The following is a 24,092-nucleotide window of genomic DNA, read 5'->3' on the forward strand; positions in this document are numbered from 1 at the left end:
TTAACTTTCAGATGACTTAGCAACCTGATGAGTCCAGGTTTGAGCTGCTCTTCACTAACTTCCAGTAGGTTACACCATTTTCACTAACCTGCTCTGCACAGTGACAATACTGAAGGAGTATACTATTTAAAATAAAACAAATGAAAGGCCCAGTTAAGATCTGTTGCCAGGTTTGTCACTGAAGTGGAACTTACCTGCATTCCAGGTTTGTTCATTTGTGATGCCAAGTTCATGGGTTCCCTCTCCAGCGCTTGCAGCATGCGGAACATGTCCACTGTCAACTCACTGAACTTCACCTGCAAGAGAGTCACACAGTTTATTCTGACAGATACATGTTAAACAGCATTTCTCTGGAATCATCCAGGTAAGAGACTCCACTGCATACCAGACTGCATTCTCTCTTTCTCAGGGATCTGCCAGAGCCCTCTTTGAATCTCCAAAGAGCTGTGAAGGACTTCTGGAAAAGCTCATTGAGGATAAAGTCTACCCAGACAGGTCACTGCAGTGCAGACCCCTGCTTCCAAATTACAGACTTTTCCAGGCTGCTTACAAATCAAGTGCTGAAATGGTTATGGACTATAAATTCAGACAAAATGTGATAAAGATACACAAAGTGCAGTTTAGATGCACCTCCCTCGCTTACCTGAAAAAAAGCTCAGAGAGGAGTCATGAAGTTTGTACAACCTCACTATCATCATGTAAAAAAAAGACTTCAAATGTCTTTTGAAAACCTCTTCCTGTTGCCACTGAAGTTGCAACAAACCAGAGTATGTCATGTGAAAGCTTAAGTCAAGCTTTTTCAAGATATATCTCAGAGGTCTCTCATGCTTGAATGTTAAGAACAATCCAATATATGAAAATCAATTGTATCAACTTAATTGACATGATGAATATAGGCAGTAAGAGGTCAGTACCACAGGTCTAATATCTCATATTTCATTTTTAGCTCCTATTTCTGAGAACCTCTTCTTCTTGATGCCATTGCAAATATCACAATAAAAATATTTTAAAGTTCTCCTCTATTGGATTTGCTGTTGAATGATCAGAAAGGTTGCCAAGGGGGAACTCCAAAGATGTAAACCCAAGTCTCCAGAATTTCTTTTACCTGGTTGTTGCAGTTCCCAATAATGAGCGCATCTGCAAGAGCAAGCTGTCCCACTATCATCCCCTGCTCCAGCAACGGAGCTCCTGTCTCAGAAAGCCTGTTAGAGGTGATTACAATGGTGTTGTCATCATTTAAAACCATGACAGGGTCTGCCTAAAAAAAGCAACCAGAATAAATCAGGAATTCAGAAAACATACAGATCTGCAGAGAGAGAAAAGTCCAAAGGTCTCGTCACTTACAGAACATTTCATAACTGAGGCAGATTTTCTAAATTACTTTGCTGTACACATATTTGTATATTTGCATGCAGGCTACAGGGTAATGCCTTCCCCCACAGAAAGGCAAAGTTCTTAGGGACTGCAAAAATACATGGTACAAGCACATGAAAGTACAGCAAATAGACAAGCATACTGCCTCCAATGACATGGACTCTGCTCCAGCTTCTCTATACCTGAGGAGTCAAACAGCATCAACAACCTTACAGAGTCACACAGAACAAATTAAATATTCCTTCATTCAGAATAACTCTGCCCTATTTTAGTTTGCCTTCCTAGAAATGAATAGCAAATGAGGTGAGTGAATGGTAATGCTGCCACCCCTTCTGGCAGTACTGAAATACTCGTGTTAAGGGCTGTGGCATTGAACACACCAGTGAGTAAATGGGGCAGGCACACTGTCCCTGCCCCTGCTTACCTCAGGGGTGGTGATACAGCACCACTTCAGTGAACAAGACAGAAAATCTTACTTTTGAATAAACAACTATAAGGAAATGGTATTCTCACCTCAATAAATGCTGCCACTTCCTGAAGAACCAGGTTCCACTCCACCTGATCTTCAGTATTAAAACGGTGAGTGTAGTCCTCGATTTCATCTGACAGCTCCTGATGCAGACAGTTGAAAGACAGACACAGTCACTTCTTAAACCAACAGTCTAACAGGCAGGCAGTAACTTTACATTTGGTTAGCTGTGCTGGCCTTTAAGAATAACAAATAAATTCCTTGAGAACATATGCAGCACACTTCTGACTAACATGCCAGCCAAAACGCGCTCTTTCAGCAGACAGAATGCCAACGTTGCACTCAGTTCTGGCAATGCAAATTGTCTTTTAAGTAGGTCCAAATGCAAAGAATATCTGGAGTTAACTATTCCACTCACAAGCAGCTCTGTCACTGGTTATTACCATAAGCTACGGATGCCAAGGACTCAAATTTCAGCTTACAAGTGACTTTAAATACATTGAGAAAGGGAATGGTGTGGCTGTTTCAGCTGCTGCTAAGCTAAGCTAGCAGTTCAAGGGAGCTCAGACACAGAGACAGCAATGCAACCTACACAAAACTGTCAAGACCAGGAGCTGCTTGCAGCAAGGTTGTCGGAGGGGCTGGAAGCATATGCTGTGGGGAGCAGCTTGGTGTTCCTTTGCTGCAGCTACAGGGCACCTCCCCGTCTAGGCTGCAGCTATTGGAATATTTTTACTTCGTGTTCAAACAACGCTGTCAAATCATTTGAGCTTAAAGTGTCATTACTAAATGTCTGAATCACAGAAGATGTTCACTATGTAGGATGTCAGATAGACTAGAAAAGTGAGGATCAGCAACCTCCCACCCCTCGGCACCTTTAACCTTATTTTAACGTACCTTTACAAGGTCCTTTACAACATCCATTTTGTTGAGCAAGAGACAAACCACTATAAACCTTGCATAGTAACGCAGCTTCTTAACCACCAATTCAGGCCTAAACACAACAACAAAAACATGACAGCCAAATTTGAGAATAAAATAGAACAGAGGTAGGTACTGGGGTAAAGGAGAGGAGGAGTTTGAGACCAGAGCAAGGCTGAACACTTGCAGACTAAGAGTTCTGACTGAATTCATATCATGATCAATAGCTTCCTGGTTGCTTAGAGGTTACTTTAAAATTGGGTACAGGGACATAAAAAATATCTAAGAAAGCCACAGCCTCCCCCTTCTCCACAGTCTCCTTCTGTGAGAAAGGCATGGGGGTCAGATATCATGGTTGGCTCTTCAAACCTTACAGTTTATAGCTCTTTGCTGCTTCCATGCACTATTCTAGTCTTGAAAAAGCAAGGGCATCCATTCAGACATACCTGTCCTCTTTGTTGACTTGGGAGTAGTATGACCTCTGCCTAATTGCTGAGTAGAAGGAGAAAGCCTCATTGAGATAGCTGGTTTCTGAGGTGCGCAGGCTGCAGAGGAAGAATCAGATTAGCTCACTGCCTCAGATGGAAATCCAAGCCAAACCCTCCCTTCCTGCCCCCTCAACCCGCTTGTGCATCCACAGCAAAACTCCTTCCTCAAGTAACATCATATGAAAGCCAGACTCTCATTCTGGGAAGCCAGATTTCAGAGCTTGGATGCCATTTCAGATAACAATCAAAGCTGCCCACCTTGCACCCATATGGACAGGTGATGGGTTCACTGGAAAGTTTAAAGGAACACTAAGCTCCCAAACTTGTAAATCACACTTTTGCAGGACAGTCCAATGCAGCACGCATGGAAGACACTTTGGTGGCAGGAGATAAGTCCTCAGGCAGTATCAGTGTGAGCAGCAATGTGGTACCAGGCTCACAGGTACCCTTCCCTGCAGCCCCATGCAGACCCCAGGGCCCTCATTCAGAAACGGGCATCGTGACTCAGCCCAATCACTGATTCCTCCTGACTGAGCATCCAGACATTTGGCAGGGAACTGCACTAACCCTGCATTCCCCACTGAATCCTCTTCTGTGCTTACTTACTAATAATGGTAATAGAGCTGCCCAATCTTGGAAGCAATTTCCCCAATTTGCCACCTCTTCAACCCATACCGATTGTCCAATACTTGTCTATTTTGCAAGAGAGAAAAGAAAGATTAAAAGGCATTCCCACATTTCCCAGAACATCCCACCAGACAAGACAAAGAGCCATTGCAGGGCCAAATTCAGCTCTCGTTCCTGGTGCAGCATTCCCAGTAGCAGCCCCTACAGAGCCAACAGCACAGCACACACCCCCCAGAACAAGGACCATTTATCTTGCATTAACTTGCGAGAACCAGACAAAAGTGTGATGCACAAAATACACACAACAAAAGGTCACAACTTCCCGGGAGAACGCTCAGACTACGCAGCCAGAGGAAGGTGTGAAGGATCAGAGCCCACGCTGCAGCAAGAGGCTTCACACCATTCCAGATGGGTTCTGCTCTGCAGAATCCATCATCTCCTCAGTAAGACATTAAAGCACCACACATTCAGGTAGAGCAAAAGGGTTTGTTAAAAAAGCCACACTGAAAACTCTGCAACATTTTAATTCATTGACTGTGAGCACTGCAGGAAGCGGCTGTTCCCTCCATGCTTGAACAGCACAGTGAAATCTCAATCTTAGCTGGGGCCCTGGGCACACCAGAGATTAAAGCTGTGCTGAAACCCACACAGCTCATCTGCCTACAACATTCCCTTACCGATGCTGCTGTTGGAACTTCCAGAGTTTGGTGTAAACATCAAACGTTCGCCCAAAATAGGACTGCCACTGCTTCTGCCCGTACTGAGGTAAATCTCTGCAAGAGACAGTGACAAAGGCAGAGTAAGGGAGCACATTCCAGTCAGCCCAATGTGACAGCAGCCTGTTTCTGTCCAAGTCAGAGCAGCTTTGTTCAGGATTGACTTGCAGTACTTTAGAATTCTGCCTGCACCCAAAACTACAAGAACCATGATTCCTGGAGTTTCTCAGAACCTGTTGTTCTGAGAATCATTCCAAATAGGAAACAACCATGTTCCTACATGCCACAGGGGATCTAAAACATCTTACAGTCTTGCTAAAAGAGAAGTAATTTTATGGTTATGTGTACAGAAAGCTAAATTGGACTCTTAAAATACCACAGTAAAAAAAACCCTCACGCAAGAGCAAGCAGAATAATCTAATAGAAATTAGTTCATTAAGACTTGTGCATCATCATAATATTTCTTGCAACTCATTAAGGAAATAATCTTTTTTAAAAGGATGAGGCTGTTTGCTGTGTTTCAGAAACAGAGCTTATAACATCACCAACAAATCCACTGTCCAAATGTCACCAGGTCAGGCCAGCACAGGGATGTTCACAGTGAACACTCGCCAGGTCACATTACATCACCACCACAATATTTGTCACCTCTAACTCATAGTTAGTGACATGTCACAACATGAGACTTTCTGGTGTTTTCATACCAGTCTCCAGTGCTGTGAATTAGCCAACCCAGTTCAATTCTGCTTTCATATCTCCACTGGATTTCCACGCTGTGGTGTGTTTCCACTCCATAACTATGATGTATTCCTAAGGATTTTGGCTCTAAAGGTTTGTGCTCTCAATCCTCACAGAGGGTTGTCACCTGGGAGTGACTTGAATCTTGGAACAAGTGCAACAGAGGACACCAAACCCCTCAGTCTCACTGAGCACATCTTGCCTACAAATATACACTGAAGCTGATTCAAAGAAGGTGCACAACTCTACAAGTAGAAGTGGAATAGCTTTTCCAAGACAGCATAATCTTTCATTTGATACAAGACTGATTTCTCCAGGGAATGCTCTCTCAAATCACTGTGCTGGTTAATGTACCACCTTCAGCACATGGGCACAGAAAAGCAGCACATTCCACTTCCAAGCCTGAAGGGTGGAGACTGAGGGAACCACCACCTTTAGGAAACCTTGCCATGTCCTCTGAAGGAGTCAGAGAAGCAGAGCAGTATACACGATTTCAGAGCATTCTGGTATGTTTCTGCTCATTGTAATTGCTTTAACAGCACCCAAGGTAGGAAAGGAAATTAATATTCCTTTGCTCGTCAGCCAACTGTACTTCCCACACAGCTTGAAGGGACCTAGTGTAGCTACTCCATGTAAAATTAATCTGTTACCAGCCTGGAAAAACATTCCAGGACTTGGTGCTGGAAGATGCAGGAAGATGCCAAGGAAATTGTGCAAGATTTTACCAAATTTAAAAAAAAAAAAATCCCCTCAAACTTGCAATTGGCTGCTCAACATCCTGGCACATACACTGGTGTAGCCAAGGGTGAACAGGAATATAAACACATGGCTTCAGGGCACCAGCATCATTCAGATACAGCTTGATACAAACACATGCAAATCTACAGCATTTACTGCAAGGAATGATGCACCACTTTGTCTTGTAATAGATGTAAACATTTTAGCTAAACAAAAGAAGTTAAGGCACTGTCAAACAAATGCCCAAGATACACTGGAGGCTTTGATATAGCAAGAGGTAGCTTTAATTTAATTAGCACATCTACAGGATTCAATGTTAAAAAGTAAAAATAAAAAGTGAATACAAATACAGAACAACGCTAAAATGGATCATTTAAAAAAAAAATTATACAAATCAAAGTTCCCCAGCACTAACTTATAGAATGACTGAATTAGGAAGCTGACTCAAAAAACTCTACCAGTAGTAAATTGAGCTTTCCAGGCCAAGTTGCTCAGGACATTTGATCAAAGGTCTAACATATGGGAACAAGAAAATGCCCTTCTCTCAGACATCGAGAAGTAGGTATGTGCAGCCATTAAGAAATAAGCAGGTACTTATGTTCTGATCATGCTCATGCATCTATCCCTCATCAGTCAGATAATTAATACACTCTATACCTCACCTGTCACCCCAATTCCATACCTTCCTCCCAGCCTAAACATTCTTGTAAAGCCCAGTCCAACTCACTGTGCTGTGTTAGGTCCGAGTATCTGAAAATCAGTGTCATTTTAAGAAGTCCCTGTTAGCACAGTGTCCATGTGTTTGGCCACTGCTGTCCATGGCCGCTGCTGGGTGTCCACACGGATATTCCTCAAGCAGCGTGCTCGCCTAATTGCAGCTGGCATAGCTGCACAATACCACGGATTCCTCGGCTCCCCGGGGAACGGGAAAGATCTCCATGGAAACAGACAGTAGCACTTGTTCTTTTGATAGTATTCTGACATGGCTGTAATAAAACTTCATTTATGACAATACATTACCGTGGTTTCACCACAGCTTCTCGCAGACAGGAGCTGCCCTTCCTGCCATCCATTTACTGCTCTGTGTGCTCAACATCACACATCGCTCCCATGTACCAGGAAATTTGGCTGTGAGAAAACAGATGCATAGGCAAAAGAGGACATATAGTGCAGGTTTTTTAATAGGACCGGAGGAGAAACACCTCAAAAGAACCCTAAAGCCTGGCTCGACTGCAGAGTGGGTCATTAACACAGATCCTCTCACCGATGGAGACAGGGAATACATGACCCAGAAGCAATTATACACCCAACTTCAGAACTAAAGACCTATATTATGGGTCTTTATTTCACTGCTTCCAGATCTACAGAAGGACACCAGAACACTATGGAGAGACAAAGACAGCAGACTCAGGTTCCTGCGGAGTGTGCCCAGCCCAGGCTGCAGGTTCAGAACAGGCAGTGCTGGGGCACGCACTCAGGCTGGACACCACTGCAGGAGGGAGGAAGGGACAGCCAAAGGAATCCAGACGCACAGGAGGGAGTGGAAATGTCTTGATTTAGGACAGTACAATAGCCTCCAACAAGTGGAAACCGTTTCCAGTTTGTTGGCTTTTAAGGCATTCTAAACAGGACATGAAGACTAAAACTCAGATGCTCTAAAAGGATGGGTTTCCCACATTGGGAAAACTGGTTCCCTTGCTGCACTAGAGTGGCTGGTGGATAAATTCCACAGACAGTCCAGAATTTTATTGAATTCCTGCTGTACTCCTTGTCTCAGCAAAGACAAGCACTACTTATGTGCTCATAATTAATTCTCTGTCAGTAGTTCATTTCAGCCATGCTGCTGGCAGAAGCCAGATAATACTGGTTGAAACCTAATTAAAGGTGCTGAGGTGTGCTTGGCCAGCACCACATGGAAGTTGTCACACAGGGACAACTTCCAGAGATGTAAAGAAGTTGAGAAAGTCCTGGAGACTCAGCAGTATGCTTCAAAGAGGGAGGTTACAATAACTGCAAGTTTAATATTCAAAGCTTTAAATACATTCACAGTTTTGACAGGTGATAAAAAAGACAATTTCCTTTTATGTTCATGGGCTTGTAGTAATTACAAGCTCCTGTTCCCAGAACTGAGCAGCAGCAGGATAACAGTGGTGTAGCTTCCCCACAGACTCTAATAACCCACAAAGGCACGACCACACCAGGGCACTCCCCATAACCTGCCACACCAGTGCAGTTGGTGGGAGAAGCCACTTCCCCCCCAGGACCACAGCAGGTACACCTGCAGCACTACCTGAGGCTAAAGAGGCTCCTGTTGTTTCTAAAGCAGCAGCAGTGTGGAACAAAACTAAGGTTCCATACTTGCATCTTACTAGAAATCTACAAAATACCTGGTGCTACAAAATACACACTGTAACCCTGAATCCCACAATCATTAAGGTTGGAAAAGAGCTCTGAGATCATCAAGTCTGACCTGTGCCTGACGCCCACCCTGTCCCCCAGCCCAGAGCACTGAGTGCCACGGCCAGGCCTTCCTTGGACACCTGCAGGGATGGGGACTCCAAACCTCCCTGGGCAGCCCCTGCCAAGGCCTGACCACCCTTTCCAGGAAGAAATTCTTCCTGATGTCCAACTTGAACCTCCCCTGCCACAGTTTGAGGCCGTTCCCTCTCCTCCTGTCCCTTGTTCCCTGGGAGCAGAGCCCGACCCCCCCCGGCTCCCCCCTCCTGTCAGGGGGTTGCAGAGCCAGAAGGTCCCCCCGAGCCTCCTTTTCTCCAGGCTGAGCCCCCCCAGCTCCCTCAGCTGCTCCTCTCTAAACCCCTCCCCAGCTCCGTTCCCGTCTCTGGACATGCTCCAGCACCTAAATGTCCTTCTTGAAGTGCAGTGAGGGGCCAGAACTGGACAGAGGACTCGAGGTGCCTCAGCAGTGCCCAGTACAGGGGATGATCACTTTACTAAAATGTGGTTGTGAAAAGTCTTCTAATTTCTTAAAATTTCAAGCTCCTCTGTGATACTGAACACACTTAAGCACTTTTTAACATTAAAAAGAAAATAATACCAGTGACAGGACACCGTGAAAAACTGCTTCCTAGCACCCTCCCTCTTTCCAGCCTTTTTCCAAGAAAAAAGCAAGTGGGAGTGGGGAAAGCAGAAAAGAGAGCCATTGGAACATACTTCACTAGCAGTTTTTTCTAACTTGTAGCCCAGGGTACAGATGCTAGAAAGACAATGTCCCCTCTGCACTACCGCAGGCATGGCCACCGGAGATGGTATCACCAGGAGCACGAGCACAAAGTACACTTTCGAGCAGCAACCTTGGCAGACCATCATATGTTTTCCTCAAATGCTGTATTTGGCATCTGTATTGGGAAGAGAGGAAGGAAATGCTACTGAAACAAAGACGTGGCAGGCTGAGCCCTTGCAATTTTTGGCAGCAGCAACAGCTAAGCAGCTGCCAACACAGCCATAGGCTCAGCTCCCTGTAGCTGAAGTGCCCAGAGGAGGTTTTGGGAAGGAAATCATTGCTCTCCTCTCCCTCCCCCGTCACTTCTTTTCCACAAAATGTGGTAGGGACAAGAGAATGGCATAAAACACAGCAGCAAAGGCCATCATCATCTTCAAAACAGAAGGTGGCAGAAATGTATCAGATGCATTTATTATGCTGGAGGGAAAAGCAAGCAACCAGACTAAGAATTGGGATGCTTGCCAAGTTATTTTCAGGTGAACTCCCCAGAGAACAAGCACTAACAGATGAGATACCTGAGAATCATAATGTTGCTTTATCCAGTCATTATGCCCTTGGCAATCACAGGTCTTAGAGGTGAAATGGTGATCAAGTTCAGTACAAGAAGAACATTAACTGTGCCAGGTTACAGTAAGGACAGAGGCAGGCTCCCATTCGAGAATGTTCTTATTTTCAGACAGCACAACTGCCTGCTGAAGGCCATCTCTCTATTTTTATTGGCCATATATCATCTAAAGGTATTTTCCATTTTCTTTTCATCTAGCTGGACAAGAAGCTTTCTTTTTGGCAAAGTACCACATATACACAGAAACTACATCTCTCATCTGGAAATCTGATACGAGCACTAACTCCTTCCATGCTCAGAGAAGAGACAGACAGGCTGGAGGTACTCTGCCACCTCTCTGATCTGAACTGAGCAACACACAGCCACACATGAACTGGATTCATTTGTACTCTTCAGGGACTCAGGCCAAAATTTCAAGCAAGCTCTATCCTGGAGACAGACAACGGTCTCCATGATCCTTGTGCGTCCATTCCAACTCAGAATATTCTGTGATTCTGTGATGGAGCTTGCTTGAAATTTTGGCCTGAGTCACTGAAGAGTACAAAGGAATATCAGAAAGCCAATGTAATGTCATATATGGTCCTGGAAATCCTGGCCTCAAGATCTCAAGTCCTTTTGCTTTAGACTCTCTTTCACGGGGTGTCGAATGCAATCACCAAGAACTCCCTGTCTCTACTGCCCATTCACCATCCAGATTTTGGAGCACAAACTGTTTGTTTTGGATTTGGTAATCAACTCCTAAAGCACATGAAAGGATTATCAATAGCGGGGGGCGGAGGAATTAAAAACATCTTTGCTAACCATCTGTGTTTGACTAACAGCAAGCTATATGGGCCCAAACATACAGGATTACTCAGAGACCAGTAAGAGGCTGCACTGCCAACCAGATATGAGCTCAAACTCATGTTGCTTAAGAGACTCTACAGTAAAGCTTAGAAATAAACCAGCCCCCGAATACATAATGTTTAACTCGGCATATATTGACAAAACAGGATTGTCTACATCACTGTCCAAACCTGAACGACTTTCCTTGAACTCCCTTTACTCTTTTTTGCCTGCAGACAAACCAGCCAGACTTTCTAGTTGTTGTGAGAAATCCTTTGTAGATAAATGTAGCTTTTACCTTTCTCCACAGTTCAGTTTAAGCATTTCTTTCACCAGACACATACAGGGTATGGTTTGAATGTTTCTGTCTATCACGTCCTAGATTTCTTTCCAAAAAATATTCCATCTTCTCCTTTCCTCCCACCTAAGCCAATCCTCCTCATCCCTTTTTTCTTGGCACAGAGACTGTGGTGGTTTGGACTTGCATGCTGTTAATTGTACACAGCCACACCTAGTCCTTAACTGTGCACTTCATACACAACATTTCAGTACAAATTCTATCCATTTCAGGGAATTTCCAACTCCTAGTTTACTATTAACTGGAACCTCTACTCCTACAGACATTCTTACGCATGGTGCCAAACTACCCATACATAGATGCATTGTTCTCTCCCAAACAGACTTACTGGGTTTGAGTTCAAAATGTTCATTGTACAACTGACTTCAGCATCACATACTGAAGTGTGTGTTCCAAGGCTCTTCTGAAAGAATACTGTCAAAGGTGCACTAACCTTAAGCCATTGAAGAGCTGTTTAGACTTATCCAATAAGTAGCAAAAGTCTGTCACTGTTTTCCTCTCTGCTTGAGGAATATCATCTTCAGCTCCTCCTGATGACATGATTTCTTTTAGAGCAAACTCAATCCTATGAAGAAGAAAATATCCATGTTACTCAAAAATCAAGGGCTGCTGTGAACTCATCCAGAGATGCACGTTCAGTTCCATGGGGATGTAACACAGAGCATGCAGTTCTCCCACAGGTTTCTCTTCTCAAGACTCATTAAAAATAATGGCTGAGAATCAAAGCAGGGGAGTAATTATTGCACAATGCACTAGTTAACAGAGCAAAATTAAAAATAACAGTGGTACAAGAGTCATAAAATAAAATAACTCTGAGGACCTTTTTCACAAACACAAAACTGCCAACAAAAGGACTGTAGCACAAACAGCACTTGGGTTTCACACTTGGACAAAGAAATCCTCTCCAAATTTGCCTTCTCCAGAGGTGTTTATCCTGCACCCACATTTAGAGAGACCAGCCTCAGTTCTCTTATCATTTCATTTTCTTCTGTAACTGCTGAAAACTGTAGCTCACTAGTTCCTATTGCTAAAACATAGCAAACATTTAGACAGAATGCTAAAAAATGCCCTCTCCTTCCTCTCTGCTTCCTCAAGACTGTTTAATTCCATGGCTTGCACTGCCCACAATTATACCTGCAGATATATTTATACTGTTAATATGAGTAAAACATCATATCATCTGAAACAAAAAACTAAGATATAATGTAGATAATCCTAGTACTGAGTAAGTAAGGGAATAGGAAAGCCTATAGAGGCAGAGTGGTGTTTAAAATCTTACTCCAAACATACAGATATCAAATTACCCTTTTGAGCATCCAAAGATGAGCTACAGATTTCACAGCAGCAGCAACAAAACATCTCCTCTGGAAATGGCTGCCAGGTCTTCAGCTCTTCTGTGCTCAGGATTTTAGTGCAAGATAAACACACCTCTAACTGGGCACATGCAAGAGCTTTTACTTTCAGCAGCTTCTCTAGTGGTTCTAGTGGGTGCTTTTTTAAGCAACAAGTTTTCCTTTGTGCAGCAACTCAGTTTGGATAGTATTTGCACAAATAATTACCCAAGTATCCCAACTGAAGCCAGGAAATGGCAAAGCTAACTCCTTCCACCCATTGGGAAGTACCCAATTTCAGCAACTGTCACAAAAAAACCTTCACAATAATCAAAGAGGCTTCAGAAATACTTCCCTGAACAAACACTTCATGCCTACCAAAGAGAGGAGAAATTGGTAGTTTCCCCCCAGCATTTGGGACAAATTAGGGAGCCATCCTGCCAACCAAGCAGTCCCCTGATTTCCCAGTTTGGACAAGATGCAGCACCCATCCATCTGTTTTTACACACCCACGTGACAGCCAGAGCACCAGGGCAAGGCCAGGGACACACTGCACAAACCACTTGTCAAGGAGCTCCAGAAAAAGGTAGGAAGTATCTCTGTATTGTCAGGTAACTGCAATACGGGTGGCAGAGTCCAAAACATACCACCCAGATGTCACAAGCTTTGGCATGAGCCAGGCAAGCAGGACATGAACACTGCAAACCACGAGCCTGTGCCCAAAACCTGCGAACATCCACATTCACACAGCACGGAACAAACACCGAGTACTCAACGCACCAACGAATGAGATGGAAGTGAACAGCGAGACCTAAAAACCAGATGTCAGAAGTAGCCAGGAGGTGATTCAGGAATTCCAGGAAGAGGACAATACCCCGGGACCTGTGTGCTCCTCAGCAAGGGTGACCTAAATCCTGCGACGAGGCCGTGGGTTCTGCGCACTCCACGTGGTGATCCAGGCACTCCAGAGCAGCTTCAGACACATTTGCAAAAATTCAGGAGCTTGCTTAAATGGCAAAGCATGTTTCATACAGTCTGCATGTCTGTCCTTTAATCTCATGGCAAAGCAGATTTTATTTTATGTTACCCTTAAGTTATACTCCCCAACCACTGCCAACACTGGCCAACAGAACGAGTGTTAGCCCTGACACAGGCGAGTAAAACCAACTTGGTTTTTGTCTGTTTTTTTAAACCAAGCAGTTTGCACGTGGAGGAGGTCCACCAGACCCACTGTGAAGAGGCCATTTATACAATCAACAGAAGACACACTAGAAAACCCATAGCCTGCAAATCTGAAAAGTATCAGAAGGCAGGAAAAATAGGCAAAACTGGCTTTTCCAGCTGACAGAGAAAGAAAATAAAATTAGGTATCTCGTGCACTGGTTTTGGCTTATCATGCTCCGGAGGGGGTGGTATTTGGTGGTGTACAAAGGAAGAGCCACTATCAGGAGCAGCTCGGGAGAGGAGGAGGTGCTCCCTGCACTAAGGACTGTGTTGTAATGCAGCAGCAGTACAGACAGGAGGGAGAATTATTATTAGAACAGCAAGTGGGCACAGCAAAGGGAGGAATATAGCTCCTGACATCGCCCTTTCCTCAGGGACTGCTCAGCTCCAAATGAACAATATAAATAAAATGCAGCCAGGAGTACAACCACGTGGACCTCTCCTTCCCTTTGACACTTGAAGTTATCCCCATGGATCTGTGCTCCTTGTCTGCAAAAGAGACAGTTCTCCCAGTTCTGACAGCCCAGCTATACCAGGAATATCACCTACTTTATTTTTTGTTCTGTGTTTGAAGCTTTTTGCATTTTTCATGCAAAAGAAACTGTTCAGCTGTTTTGCATGACAATTTTTCTTAAGTAGTACATGTTAAAAAAAATTATCTCCAGAGTCTGCAAAAGGAGACACTGAAATATTGGTTTAAAAGACTTAAAATAAGTTAGAAAATGGTGAATTCCAGCAGAACTTATTATTCTCTCAAAGATTTTAACAACTCCTCAGGCCATACAAGGCAGAAAAATTGTGCTGTCCAAGCCCCACATTTGGCATGCCAGGTTCTTCCAACACACTCTCAGAACACAAGATTCTAGGTTTGCTAAGTGCAGCACATTAACACATTTTACAAATTCACCCCATTACAGCACCCTGGGTAGCAGAGCTTTAGAGACATCCCAGAGGATGGCACGACTGTCCAAGGCAGCTGGAGCCGAAGGGCAGCGGGAGGAGGGCATGGGACAGGACGGAGGTTTCATGGTGCTGGCCAATATTTTTAAAGTCAGATGTCACTTACATCACACACTCTCCACTTCCCTGTGGTCTGCCGTCTTTTGGCTAAGGTTTTCCAGGCTTAGCTGGAAGGGAAAAAGTGCTGAAGTCAATGGTATGCACTCCCCACTGGCCCTACCCCAGGACTCAGGCCTGCAAAGCAAGGCAGGCTTTGTGAGCAGCGAAGGAACGCTCTGGTTCAGGAAAATCAAGCTGACAATGCAAGTCCAGCATGGATAGTTAAATAAGTGTATTACAGGCACATCCTCTTAGATTTATTACAGAGCCAGGATCACTGTAACCCACCACTGAGCTGCCTGGTAGAAGAGGGGGGTCATAACTTCACACCTGACACGTACAAGCAAATAAAACCTCGGGGCACTGAGGATTCGGTGGGACTGTAGGGCACAGTGCTCGGGCAGATGTCAGCAGGGTACAAGCTCTAGATAAAAGTGAAGACAGACAGAACCAGGAGCAGTTTTCCAGAGCTGCACAGCAGAGTTGGCTGGACATGGCATCTTGACCTCTTGACAGAGCACTTGTACAATTCACCTGCCTCTTTAAGCCATTACTTCTGCTCAGCTGTGGGATCTTGACTGGTTTTCAAATGCTTCCCACTCCTCACTTAGAGATGCAAATGGTACTAAAAACCAAAACCAAACACACTTTGTATATCTTGTTGATACAGGATTCTCCCCAAACTAAGAACTGCTCTCCACAGAAACCAATGGTGGAAAACACGTTCCAGTCTATCAGGATTTTAAAGCTGTCAAACCTCGAGTCAGAGACCAGCTCTTTTTCCACTTTTCATCCTGACACATCTCCCACAGCATCACTGCCAAAAGGGGACGTGATACAAAGCCAGACACCCAGCTGGTATCTATTTCTTATCCGCAAATTAACAACACAGATAAAATGAAGCTCTTCATCACTGATACCCAAAGCCTGGAACCATCACTTCTCAAATCTCTTCCAAAAACCAGCTGATCTTACTGTCATCAAGCAGGATATATACCTTGGCTCTCTATTTGCCTCTCCTTTTCTTCTACAGACTGGCACACTTGTTTCATGTTTTCTTTCAAAGCTATACTGCACGTTTTGGGAAAACCATCTGTGTGTTTCCATGTGATCTGCTCAGAGTGCTAGTCCTGACAGAGCCTCAGACAACACAAAATTCATTAGAGCCCAAATTCACTCCTCTCGTCAGAATACCTAATTCTCCATTGAGAGCCACTGTCCTGAAGTTCCTGAGACACCACTCAGTTCTACCCAAGAAACACCGAGATAAATAAATAGCAATTCCCCCAGACACGCACCAACAACCTCACAGCCTGCTGGAGTCAGGCCTCCAGAGGAAATGGCAATGAGCAGTTATACATCAAACCATTTTTTCATAAAATACATGGCAGGGGAAAAGGATTTCTTTATTATTTTAAGGTTTTTAGTAAAATTTGGAACCGAACATGGACATTCCTCATCCCAAACACTGTTCACCTCGGGGCATGTCTGCACTGCAGTGGCTGCAGCTCTCCCAGATGCACCCAGCTCCTTTTCCAGCAGCTCGCTGGATGCTGCAGGAAGCATCTGGGAGCAGGCTGAGCCCACACCTGGGCTCTGGCAGGGCTCAGTCCCAGGGGACAGCAATGCCCAGGGCGAGCTCAGAGAACAAGCAGTGTGTTTGTGTCCCAGCTCTGCTCACTGCTCTGGGGCACACAGGGAGTGCACAAGGAAAAGGGCTTATACAAGTTACACACATTTTATTACTGCAAACCGAAAGTTCACCACTTTCACATGAAGATGTATTTCCTTCCTTAGCACATCGAAGATGAGAAGATCTGCAAACACTGTCTCAGTGCTTTGTCTGCAGAATCAGGCTTTTCATTTGTTTCGCATGTCTTTAAAAGTCCCTTTATTGCTTAAAGCACACCTGTCTGTAACCAGAACTGCAGCTTTGGCATCTTTTATCCCAGAGAAACACGGAGGTGCTCATTAACATCACACCATGGAAACCGTGTAGTCCCTTCCTGCCTCCTACATTGAGATCATGGAAGCCACACCTCACCAGCAGACTCTGAATTCACTCTGGGCAGACTCACTTTGAATACAAGAGACATGATCTCACCACGGGATGCACGTGGCCTTCTTCAATCACCTTCAGAACACAAAACTTTCGCTTCTCTTCTTTATGTTTCTGCCACTGGTAATTTGTTCCACTTTTGTCCATTCTGCGCCCTCTGTGATCCCTTTTTCACTGCAGTTCACGACCTTTTGTGTATAGGATGAACAAAGGGCACAGGCTAAAAATGTCATCACAGTTGGGCCTCTGCTCTTCTACTGACTTCACCAGTTTGCTACTCAAAATGGGCTCAAGCTCAAAGTCAGACCAAGGCAGAATTTCTGGGTCATCGGAGCCCAGGAATCTCCAAAAGATGGTGCAGAAGCAATGTGGAAGAGGATGCAAGTATTTCCTTTTATCCAAATTCAAATCATGAATCTGTCGTGGTGCCTGCATACCACCTACATGGTACTTAGCAGTCATTTGCATTGTATGAAAGAGCAAGAGAAAAAAGAACATCAGGCTGGCCCACTCTTGGCAGGGTGGGAGGGTAGAAGGGAGACAGAAAAACACCATCAGCTGTGGCAGTGAGCTGTGTGTATTTACATTTCACAGGCTGAACTATTTAGTGGTTTATTTACACACAATGTTCTCCAAGCAGCTAAAATGCCAGTTTCGTTTTATCTTGATTTTGTGGTAATGCACAAAAGCCACAGAACCATAGGGAGAGTCTGCAAATGAGAGATGAACCTCATACAGCTGGAAAAGCACAAAAGCACGTAAGCCACTGTGAGAAGGGAGAGAGATTTTGGGATCGCAGGCACAAGCAGGTCTGAAATGCATTAGTTATGACAAGAGACCAAAATACAACCCTGGGACTCAAAAGCAAGGATCCAGTCACAGTGCAACAGCTTGTGCTGCAGGGATCACACATCCCAGGGTAGCCCTCACAGCCAAGCCAACCTACGGCACGGCACCGCAGGCCTCGGGTCTCTCCGGCTGCCCCTCCATGTTGAAGTGAGGAGGGAATTGCAGTCAGCTCCATTTTATGCACATTTGGTGGCAAGACGCCAACACAACTGTTGACTGAGCCAAATCTGGGCCCCCTTGAACTAAGCCATCACCCAGAGCAGGGCGGAAAAGCACATGCCTCTCGCCTCCCGAGCAGCCAAGTTCCTGAAAAGCATCCCAGTTGCAAGAAAGATTTTCTTCTTTCTTTCCTCCAACAACTGATGTTTTAACTCTTTGATTCACTATCAAAGAATTTAATTCATTAATTGAAAATGGAACAGCAAACATCAAGCTGCATTGTACAGCAACGTGACGGAGAGGCTCCTTTCCAGCGAGCCAATGATTTACTGGCTGGCCCAGATGGAGCTGAGGCCAGTGCCCGATCTGGAGGGCAGCTCTCGCCACACTCTGCAGCCTGTTCCCATCCTTGGCCAAGGTGCCAATGGCTGCCTTCCAACTGGAATCGTACTCCGACAAAGGAGAACGCGGGACAAGCTTGGGAAAGCCTTCTGATCCCTTCAGTTCACTTCCTCCCTCCAAACCAGTGTATGGCAGGAGCTGTCAGCAAGGTTGGGAATTGCATGGAGAGTATCATCACTCTGGGAATTCAGCCTCCTGAGCAGGAACTGCTGCTGGACCGTGCCTCTGCCTCACAGCAGAGAAATCCCTCTGCTGACTTCTGCTTTAATTATATTTAAAAAATTCAGCTTCCAGTCTGTGTTCCATTATATTAATAGCAATAATTAAAAATACTTCAAACAACGAGTCCTCTAAACCTGCAGTTCCATCCAGGCTTTCTGGCACCACACACTTCCTTTCCTGACTGACATCCTCGGGGATCCAGATTGATGGTTACTCTGTTCCATCCCTGCTGCAGGGCTGTGCTGCGTTCTCTCAGCACATGTAAACTGCAAGGTAATATTTGTGTTGGCAACTTCCTTACATACTTTACAGAACCAGACCTCAATTTGACCCTCTGTGCAGCTCCCACATACAATTTGGTCCACTCCTTTGAACTGTTTCCTCTTGCTGCAACACATACCCCATTCCATACCTCTGTTTCCAGCCTGTTTAAAAACTACATATCCAGAACAGAGCTTTTGTGCTAAAGGAGAGCAGGTCAGCTACAAAAGCCAAGCCTGCAGAATGTTCTTATGCAAGGACACCAAGGAAAATTCCTTCTACAAGGATTGCTCCAACAGAACACTTTTATGAAAAAATGAGGACTGCAAAAAGTTCTGTGAAAAAAGCCATCAACACCCAGGTTTTTCTGGTCAGACTCCAAGAGCTGTAGTGTGCTCTGGAGGCTGGCAGGGGGGCATCGGAGGTTTTTTGTTTAAAATCAGTTACATTTCAGCTCTTTAGGCAGTAAGACCACCTCAGAACAGACCTTCACACCAGAGCTCTTCCTTGCCCAAAGCACACCACGCAGAATAAAAGATAAGCCAACAAAGTAACATGTCCAGATGATCCAATGAATTCCCATTATCCATCTGTGCCGCAGCAGATCATCAACAACTCCATTTAAAGCCAACAGAGCTAAACCAGAATAAAAGTGATGCAAGGAGAGGGGAGATGTGAGTGGCACACGGCAGAGAGGCAGCTGCAGTGCGAGCAGGGGACTGTGCAGCCGCAGCATGTGACAGGAACAGCACTGGCAGCAGCGAGGGAGAGCTGCAACCCCAGCTCCCACCTCCCCAAATCTGTGCTCCTAGTGCAACACTGTGGACACCACCATCTGATTTCAATGCAGAACTGACTCGGGTTAGAAGCTTCTCGATGTTCTGAATGGTTACACTCCATTTTTATTACTTGCCTCCATGAAATAAAACAGGGACACAGAAATTAATAACAATACAGGCAATGTGTTCCTCCCACTGGAAAGCACTTTCAGCATCTTTATCACTTGTAGATCAAATTTCTCAACAGAGCATGATGAGCACAGAACACAGTATCATTCTTACACACAGAGCTAAGTCCAACTAGACATCTTTGTGTTAAAATCCCCCACGTTTGTAAGGAACCTGGATTGCCAATTGAATTTTGATGCCGCACTACACTTTTATTTCGAAATAAAACAATGATCACAATCTCCTTTGCAGCACAATAAAATATTTCTTCTCTCCATACAGCTTCCATGAATGGTTTTTCTATTTCCTCCAGTAAAGAACCTGGCCATCACGTTTGTGTGCACTGGCTGTAGTGCTTTGGCAGCTCAGAATTACGCTCTGCTCCTAGTGAAGTGACTGTTTCTTTCAATCAACATAAATTGTGGTCCAGTTTATCCAAACATCTTAAAAGAGACTGACTTTGAAAACGAAGGATCTTTTCTCTACACACACGACCGACAGTCAGGCTCCTGAATTGCTCCCTTGACAGCCTGGGCTGGGGACAGCACAACCACCATGCCACGGGTTCAGGTGAGGTGAGAGACGCTGGGCAGGGACTGCACTGCAAACTCCCACAGCAACATCCACACCAGGATGATCTTCCCCGACTTCCAAAGGCTGCTACCCCCCCGGCAGCCCTGCTGCTCGCAGGAGCAGTGGGAAGCACACACATGCTGGGAGACACACTCACATTTTAGTCATCATATGGTCCCACAGCGCTGCTTTGCATTAGCTTGGACAAGATGCCATGAATTACAGGTTGTGTTTGCACAGCTTGTGCAAAATCTACAGATTTTTTACATTAAGGGACCCATTTTGCAGGTTGGAGGACTAGAATTGCTTAGCCCAGACGCCTAGCCCAGAGCTTAGGTGTGGAAGCTTGGAGCCTGGTTATTAAATGAAAAAAGAGCAATTCAGACTTCGACAATAACAGGTCCTGTTCTGTGGTGGGAGATCGGACCCAGAGCTGCAAACATGCAGTCTTGATCCTGAACATTTTACCTGCGACAGCCTTTGGTTATGGACATTTTAACAGGGCAAGAAATTTGGGGGGATGACACAACATAACAACCATCCAGCTTCTGTCCCCAAGGGCATCTCACGTCACCTATTGTCCACAGCGTTTCTCCGTACAAAAAAAGAATGTGGTGGAGAGGGACCTGCCGCAATAAAAGTTTAAAATCAGAACAAACCCCCGATGACTCCATCAAACCTGCAATTTGGGTATCCAGCACTGCACGGACTGCCCCTGTAAAATCCTGCACCGTTCCGTCCCACCGGATTGGTTTGCAGACGCTGGATGCAGGTACCTGTCACAGGCAGGTTCAACAGCTCCAGCCTCGCCCGGAGCGAGCGGGAGGGGAGCGCGGGGAACGCAGAAGTTAATAAAGAGGGGGTCGTTCGGGGAATTATTTCAGCTACGCCGCCAATCCGGGCCTAAGCATTAGACGTGTCACATCGCGATCCTGCTCTCCGTTAGCGGCGGAGGCAGCGGGGGCGCACGGCCCCGCGCAGCCCCCGGGCCCCGCAGCCCCTGCCCCGCACCGCGGCACCGGGCGCGGACCCGCCGGGGATGCTCCGCGCAGCCCCGCCCGCACCTGCCGCCTTACCTGCGCTCCCGCTCGCGGCGGGGCTGCTCCGCCGGGCCCGGGACTCTGCGGGGGCGACACCGCGGTGAGGGGGCGCCGCCGCTAGGCCTGCCCCGAGGCGCCCGCAGCCGCCGCCGCTCCCGCCCGCCCCCGCCGCCGCCGCCCCGCCCGCGCCCCGCGCCCGTCTGTGCCGCCGCTCCGCCCCCCGCACCTGGAGGCCGGGCCGGAGCGGGGCAGGCGCTGCCGGGCGGCCCCGCTCACCGTCCGCCCCCGCGGCTGCCGCTGCCGGTGCCGGTGCGGGCGCGGCCGCAGCGCCGCCGCCGCCGAGGCTCGGGGAGCGCGGCTGCCGCCTCACGCCGGTCCGCGCCGGCCGGCCCCGCCCCCGCGCGCGCCGATTGGCCGAGCGCCCGGGCTGGCGGCGAGCCGGCCCTCTGATTGGCCACGCCCGCCGTCAATCGTGAGGCCTCGCCCTCCCGCGCGCGGCCGGTGAGGCGCGGCGGCTGCCTGGAAACGGCGGCGACACCGCGGGCACCGGCACCGGCAGCGGCTGTCCGGCTGTCTGTCCGTGTGTGTCTGTGTCTGTGTCTGTGTGTGTGCTGCGCGGCCGCCTGCGCGCACGGCCTTGCCCCTGCCTCTGATCCTGATCCTGCCCCGCTCCGTCGCGGCGACCGCTCCCGCCCCGCCCGCCGTCACGTCCCCCACCGCTGCCGGTGTGAGAGTGCCGCACCTCGGCCAGCGCAGGAACACCGGCTGCGCTCCGCCAGGGCTCCGGCGGCCGGGAGAGGGCGGCGGCAGCTGCAGCTCGGGGCCGGCTCGGCGCCGCTCCCGCGGGGCCGCAGCGCCCGGGGCCGCCGCCGCCTCCCGCGCTCGCTGTCAGCGCCTCGGCCGGTTCCACCGCGCGGCCCGCGGGGGGAACGCGGCGCGCGGGCTGCTCCCCCCGCCCGGCCGCGCCTTGGTACGGCCCGGCCGCGGCACCGCCCCTGTCCCTGCGCGGCTTCCGTCCTTCCGGCCCGCGCCGCGCGCCGCCGTCATGGTGAGAGAGCCGGGAGCGGGACCCACCGGGAATCCACCGGCATCCGCCGGGAACGGGGAACGGGAACGGGGAGCGGGCATCTACCGGGAATCCACTGGGAACGGGGGCCGGGAACGGGGATCCACCGGCATCCGCCGGGAACGGGGGCCGGGAATGGCGGACTACCGGGAACCGGCACCGTGGATCTGCCCGCATCCCACTGGGAACAGGGTCCGGCAGCCCGGCCCATCCCGCCGGGGCGGCCGGGGGCACTGACGGCTTTTCCCGCAGGCCAAGATCAAGGCCCGAGACCTGCGCGGGAAGAAGAAGGAGGAGCTGCTGAAGCAGTTGGACGATCTGAAGGTGGAGCTGTCGCAGCTGCGCGTGGCCAAAGTGACCGGCGGGGCCGCGTCCAAGCTCTCCAAGATGTGAGTGGGCCGGGGGACACGGGGCTGGGCCGGGGCTGGGAGCTGTCACAGCCCGTGTGCTGGGAAGGTACAAACGACGGGGAAGAGGAGCGGCTCTGTAGGGCTGGAAGCCGATCCGTCTCCGCTCGGAGGGGGTGCAGCGGGGGTGAGCCGGGAGGTGTTGGTGTTCGCTGTAACTGGTGCGGGGCAGGTTGGCGGGCAGAGCACACACAGTTCCTGTGCACTGGGCTGGATCCATGTCCTCAGACGTGACTCTGTCCCTCCTGCAGCCGCGTGGTGCGTAAATCCATCGCCAGAGTGTTGACTGTCATCAACCAGACCCAGAAGGAGAACTTGAGGAAGTTCTACAAGGTGGGGACAAAGACCTTCTACACTGGCCTTTTCTCTCTTATTGTTCTCAATTGCAGTTTGTGGAAGGAACTGGTTTTGTAGGTTGCTACTTAAGATTAAAACTCAGTGGGAAACGCTCATTTATGTTCAGTTTTAAAGTTCTCTCATCATGGTTCCTTTTTAAGTATTATTGCAAGAATTCTGTAAGTTGTGTGTGAGTCTGCTTTTGCCAGGAGAGTCTCCTGGCAGCATCCCTTTGGAGTGTGATGAGCTTCCTGGGAAGTGCACTTTGCACAAATACAGATACTCTTTTAATTTAAATTTAAATTCATGTTTCAGGTGGCCAAGGAGCTTTTTCACTCAAGAAGTTCTTAGAATATTATTTCTCGGGGTTTAAATGACATCAAATAGGGCAGGAAAAAAAAAGAACTTTCCAGGAGGTGTTGGGTAACTGGGACTTAAGATGAAGCATTGCTTGAACTTGAGTCAAAGCTGGTACAACTGCTGCAAAAGTTATAATCAGCTCTTGTTTCCCAGCAGAGAGAAGGTCTCTCAAACCTCCAGACTGGGATGGTGGTGCCAAGAGAAAGAGGTTTTAGCAGTGGTGCTGATGCTCTGGCAGGAGGTCGGCTCTGAGAGCAGTGTCTGAACTTGACTGTTGTGTGTCTTTGCAAGCAGGGCAAGAAGTACAAACCCCTGGACCTGCGGCCCAAGAAGACCCGGGCCATGCGGCGCCGGCTCAACAAGCACGAGGAGAACCTCAAGACCAAGAAGCAGCAGCGGAAGGAACGTCTGTACCCGGCCCGCAAATACGCCATCAAGGCATAGCCGGGGCTGGGGGCTCATTAAAGGGAGTTTGCTTTGCAAGTGTCACTGGTGGTTATTTTGCTACTGGTGGGTAAAGAAGTCATCAGCTTTGGGGAGGGACATGGGAGGGTTCACAGGACGGGTGTTTGACTGCTACAAAATACAGAGCTGGCAGTTTATTTTCCTCTTTGTGGAGCAGGCAGTGGGTACAGATCTGTGAGGTTCGTTCAACTCGACCTGTAAAAATAATTTAATCTGAGATTGATTTAGAGTGGAAGTTTTTCACAGATGTTTGCAGTCAGTCAATATCACTT

General features: G+C 47.6%; 2 protein-coding genes across 7 annotated transcripts in view; one reads left to right on the forward strand and one right to left on the reverse strand.

Moving 5' to 3' along the window:
- SCAI (suppressor of cancer cell invasion) overlaps positions 1 to 21,987 on the reverse strand; it is a 39,102-nt gene extending 17,115 nt beyond the window's left edge. The window contains exons 1-9 of one of the 6 annotated variants that reach the window (XM_051807546.1): positions 21,929 to 21,987; positions 11,494 to 11,625; positions 4,557 to 4,652; positions 3,859 to 3,945; positions 3,211 to 3,309; positions 2,741 to 2,837; positions 1,888 to 1,986; positions 1,106 to 1,258; positions 195 to 296 (exon numbers count right to left, since the gene is read on the reverse strand). In XM_051807546.1, coding sequence (XP_051663506.1) covers positions 195 to 296; positions 1,106 to 1,258; positions 1,888 to 1,986; positions 2,741 to 2,837; positions 3,211 to 3,309; positions 3,859 to 3,945; positions 4,557 to 4,652; positions 11,494 to 11,600 — 840 coding nt within the window. In that variant the 5' untranslated portion in view covers positions 11,601 to 11,625; positions 21,929 to 21,987. Of the gene's footprint in view, positions 1 to 194; positions 297 to 1,105; positions 1,259 to 1,887; positions 1,987 to 2,740; positions 2,838 to 3,210; positions 3,310 to 3,858; positions 3,946 to 4,556; positions 4,653 to 11,493; positions 21,198 to 21,412; positions 21,498 to 21,928 lie in introns of those variants that run through there. The other 5 variants (XM_051807544.1, XM_051807543.1, XM_051807539.1 and 2 more) reach the window with 5 other exon arrangements.
- RPL35 (ribosomal protein L35) lies at positions 20,129 to 23,838 on the forward strand. The gene is made up of 6 exons (XM_051808098.1): positions 20,129 to 20,148; positions 21,093 to 21,286; positions 21,693 to 22,234; positions 22,505 to 22,641; positions 22,911 to 22,992; positions 23,650 to 23,838. The coding sequence occupies exons 1-6, from the start codon at positions 20,129 to 20,131 to the stop codon at positions 23,797 to 23,799; spliced, it is 1,125 nt and encodes a 374-aa protein (XP_051664058.1). The 3' UTR covers positions 23,800 to 23,838.
- Positions 23,839 to 24,092: the final 254 nt, after the last annotated feature.

This window comes from Manacus candei, unplaced genomic scaffold (genome assembly GCF_025592945.1).
Source record: "Manacus candei isolate 608988 ecotype Guabito, Panama unplaced genomic scaffold, ASM2559294v1 h1tg000071l, whole genome shotgun sequence".
NCBI classification, from domain to species: Eukaryota; Metazoa; Chordata; class Aves; order Passeriformes; family Pipridae; genus Manacus; species Manacus candei.

Bases quoted from the DNA above. Each gene is read 5' to 3' on its own strand.
- RPL35 (XM_051808098.1), top strand. From the start codon at position 20,129: ATGCCACGGGTTCAGGTGAG. The intron at 22,642-22,910 runs GTGAGTGGGCCG...TCCCTCCTGCAG, and splicing joins GCGTCCAAGCTCTCCAAGAT to CCGCGTGGTGCGTAAATCCA. The intron at 22,993-23,649 runs GTGGGGACAAAG...CTTTGCAAGCAG, and splicing joins ACTTGAGGAAGTTCTACAAG to GGCAAGAAGTACAAACCCCT.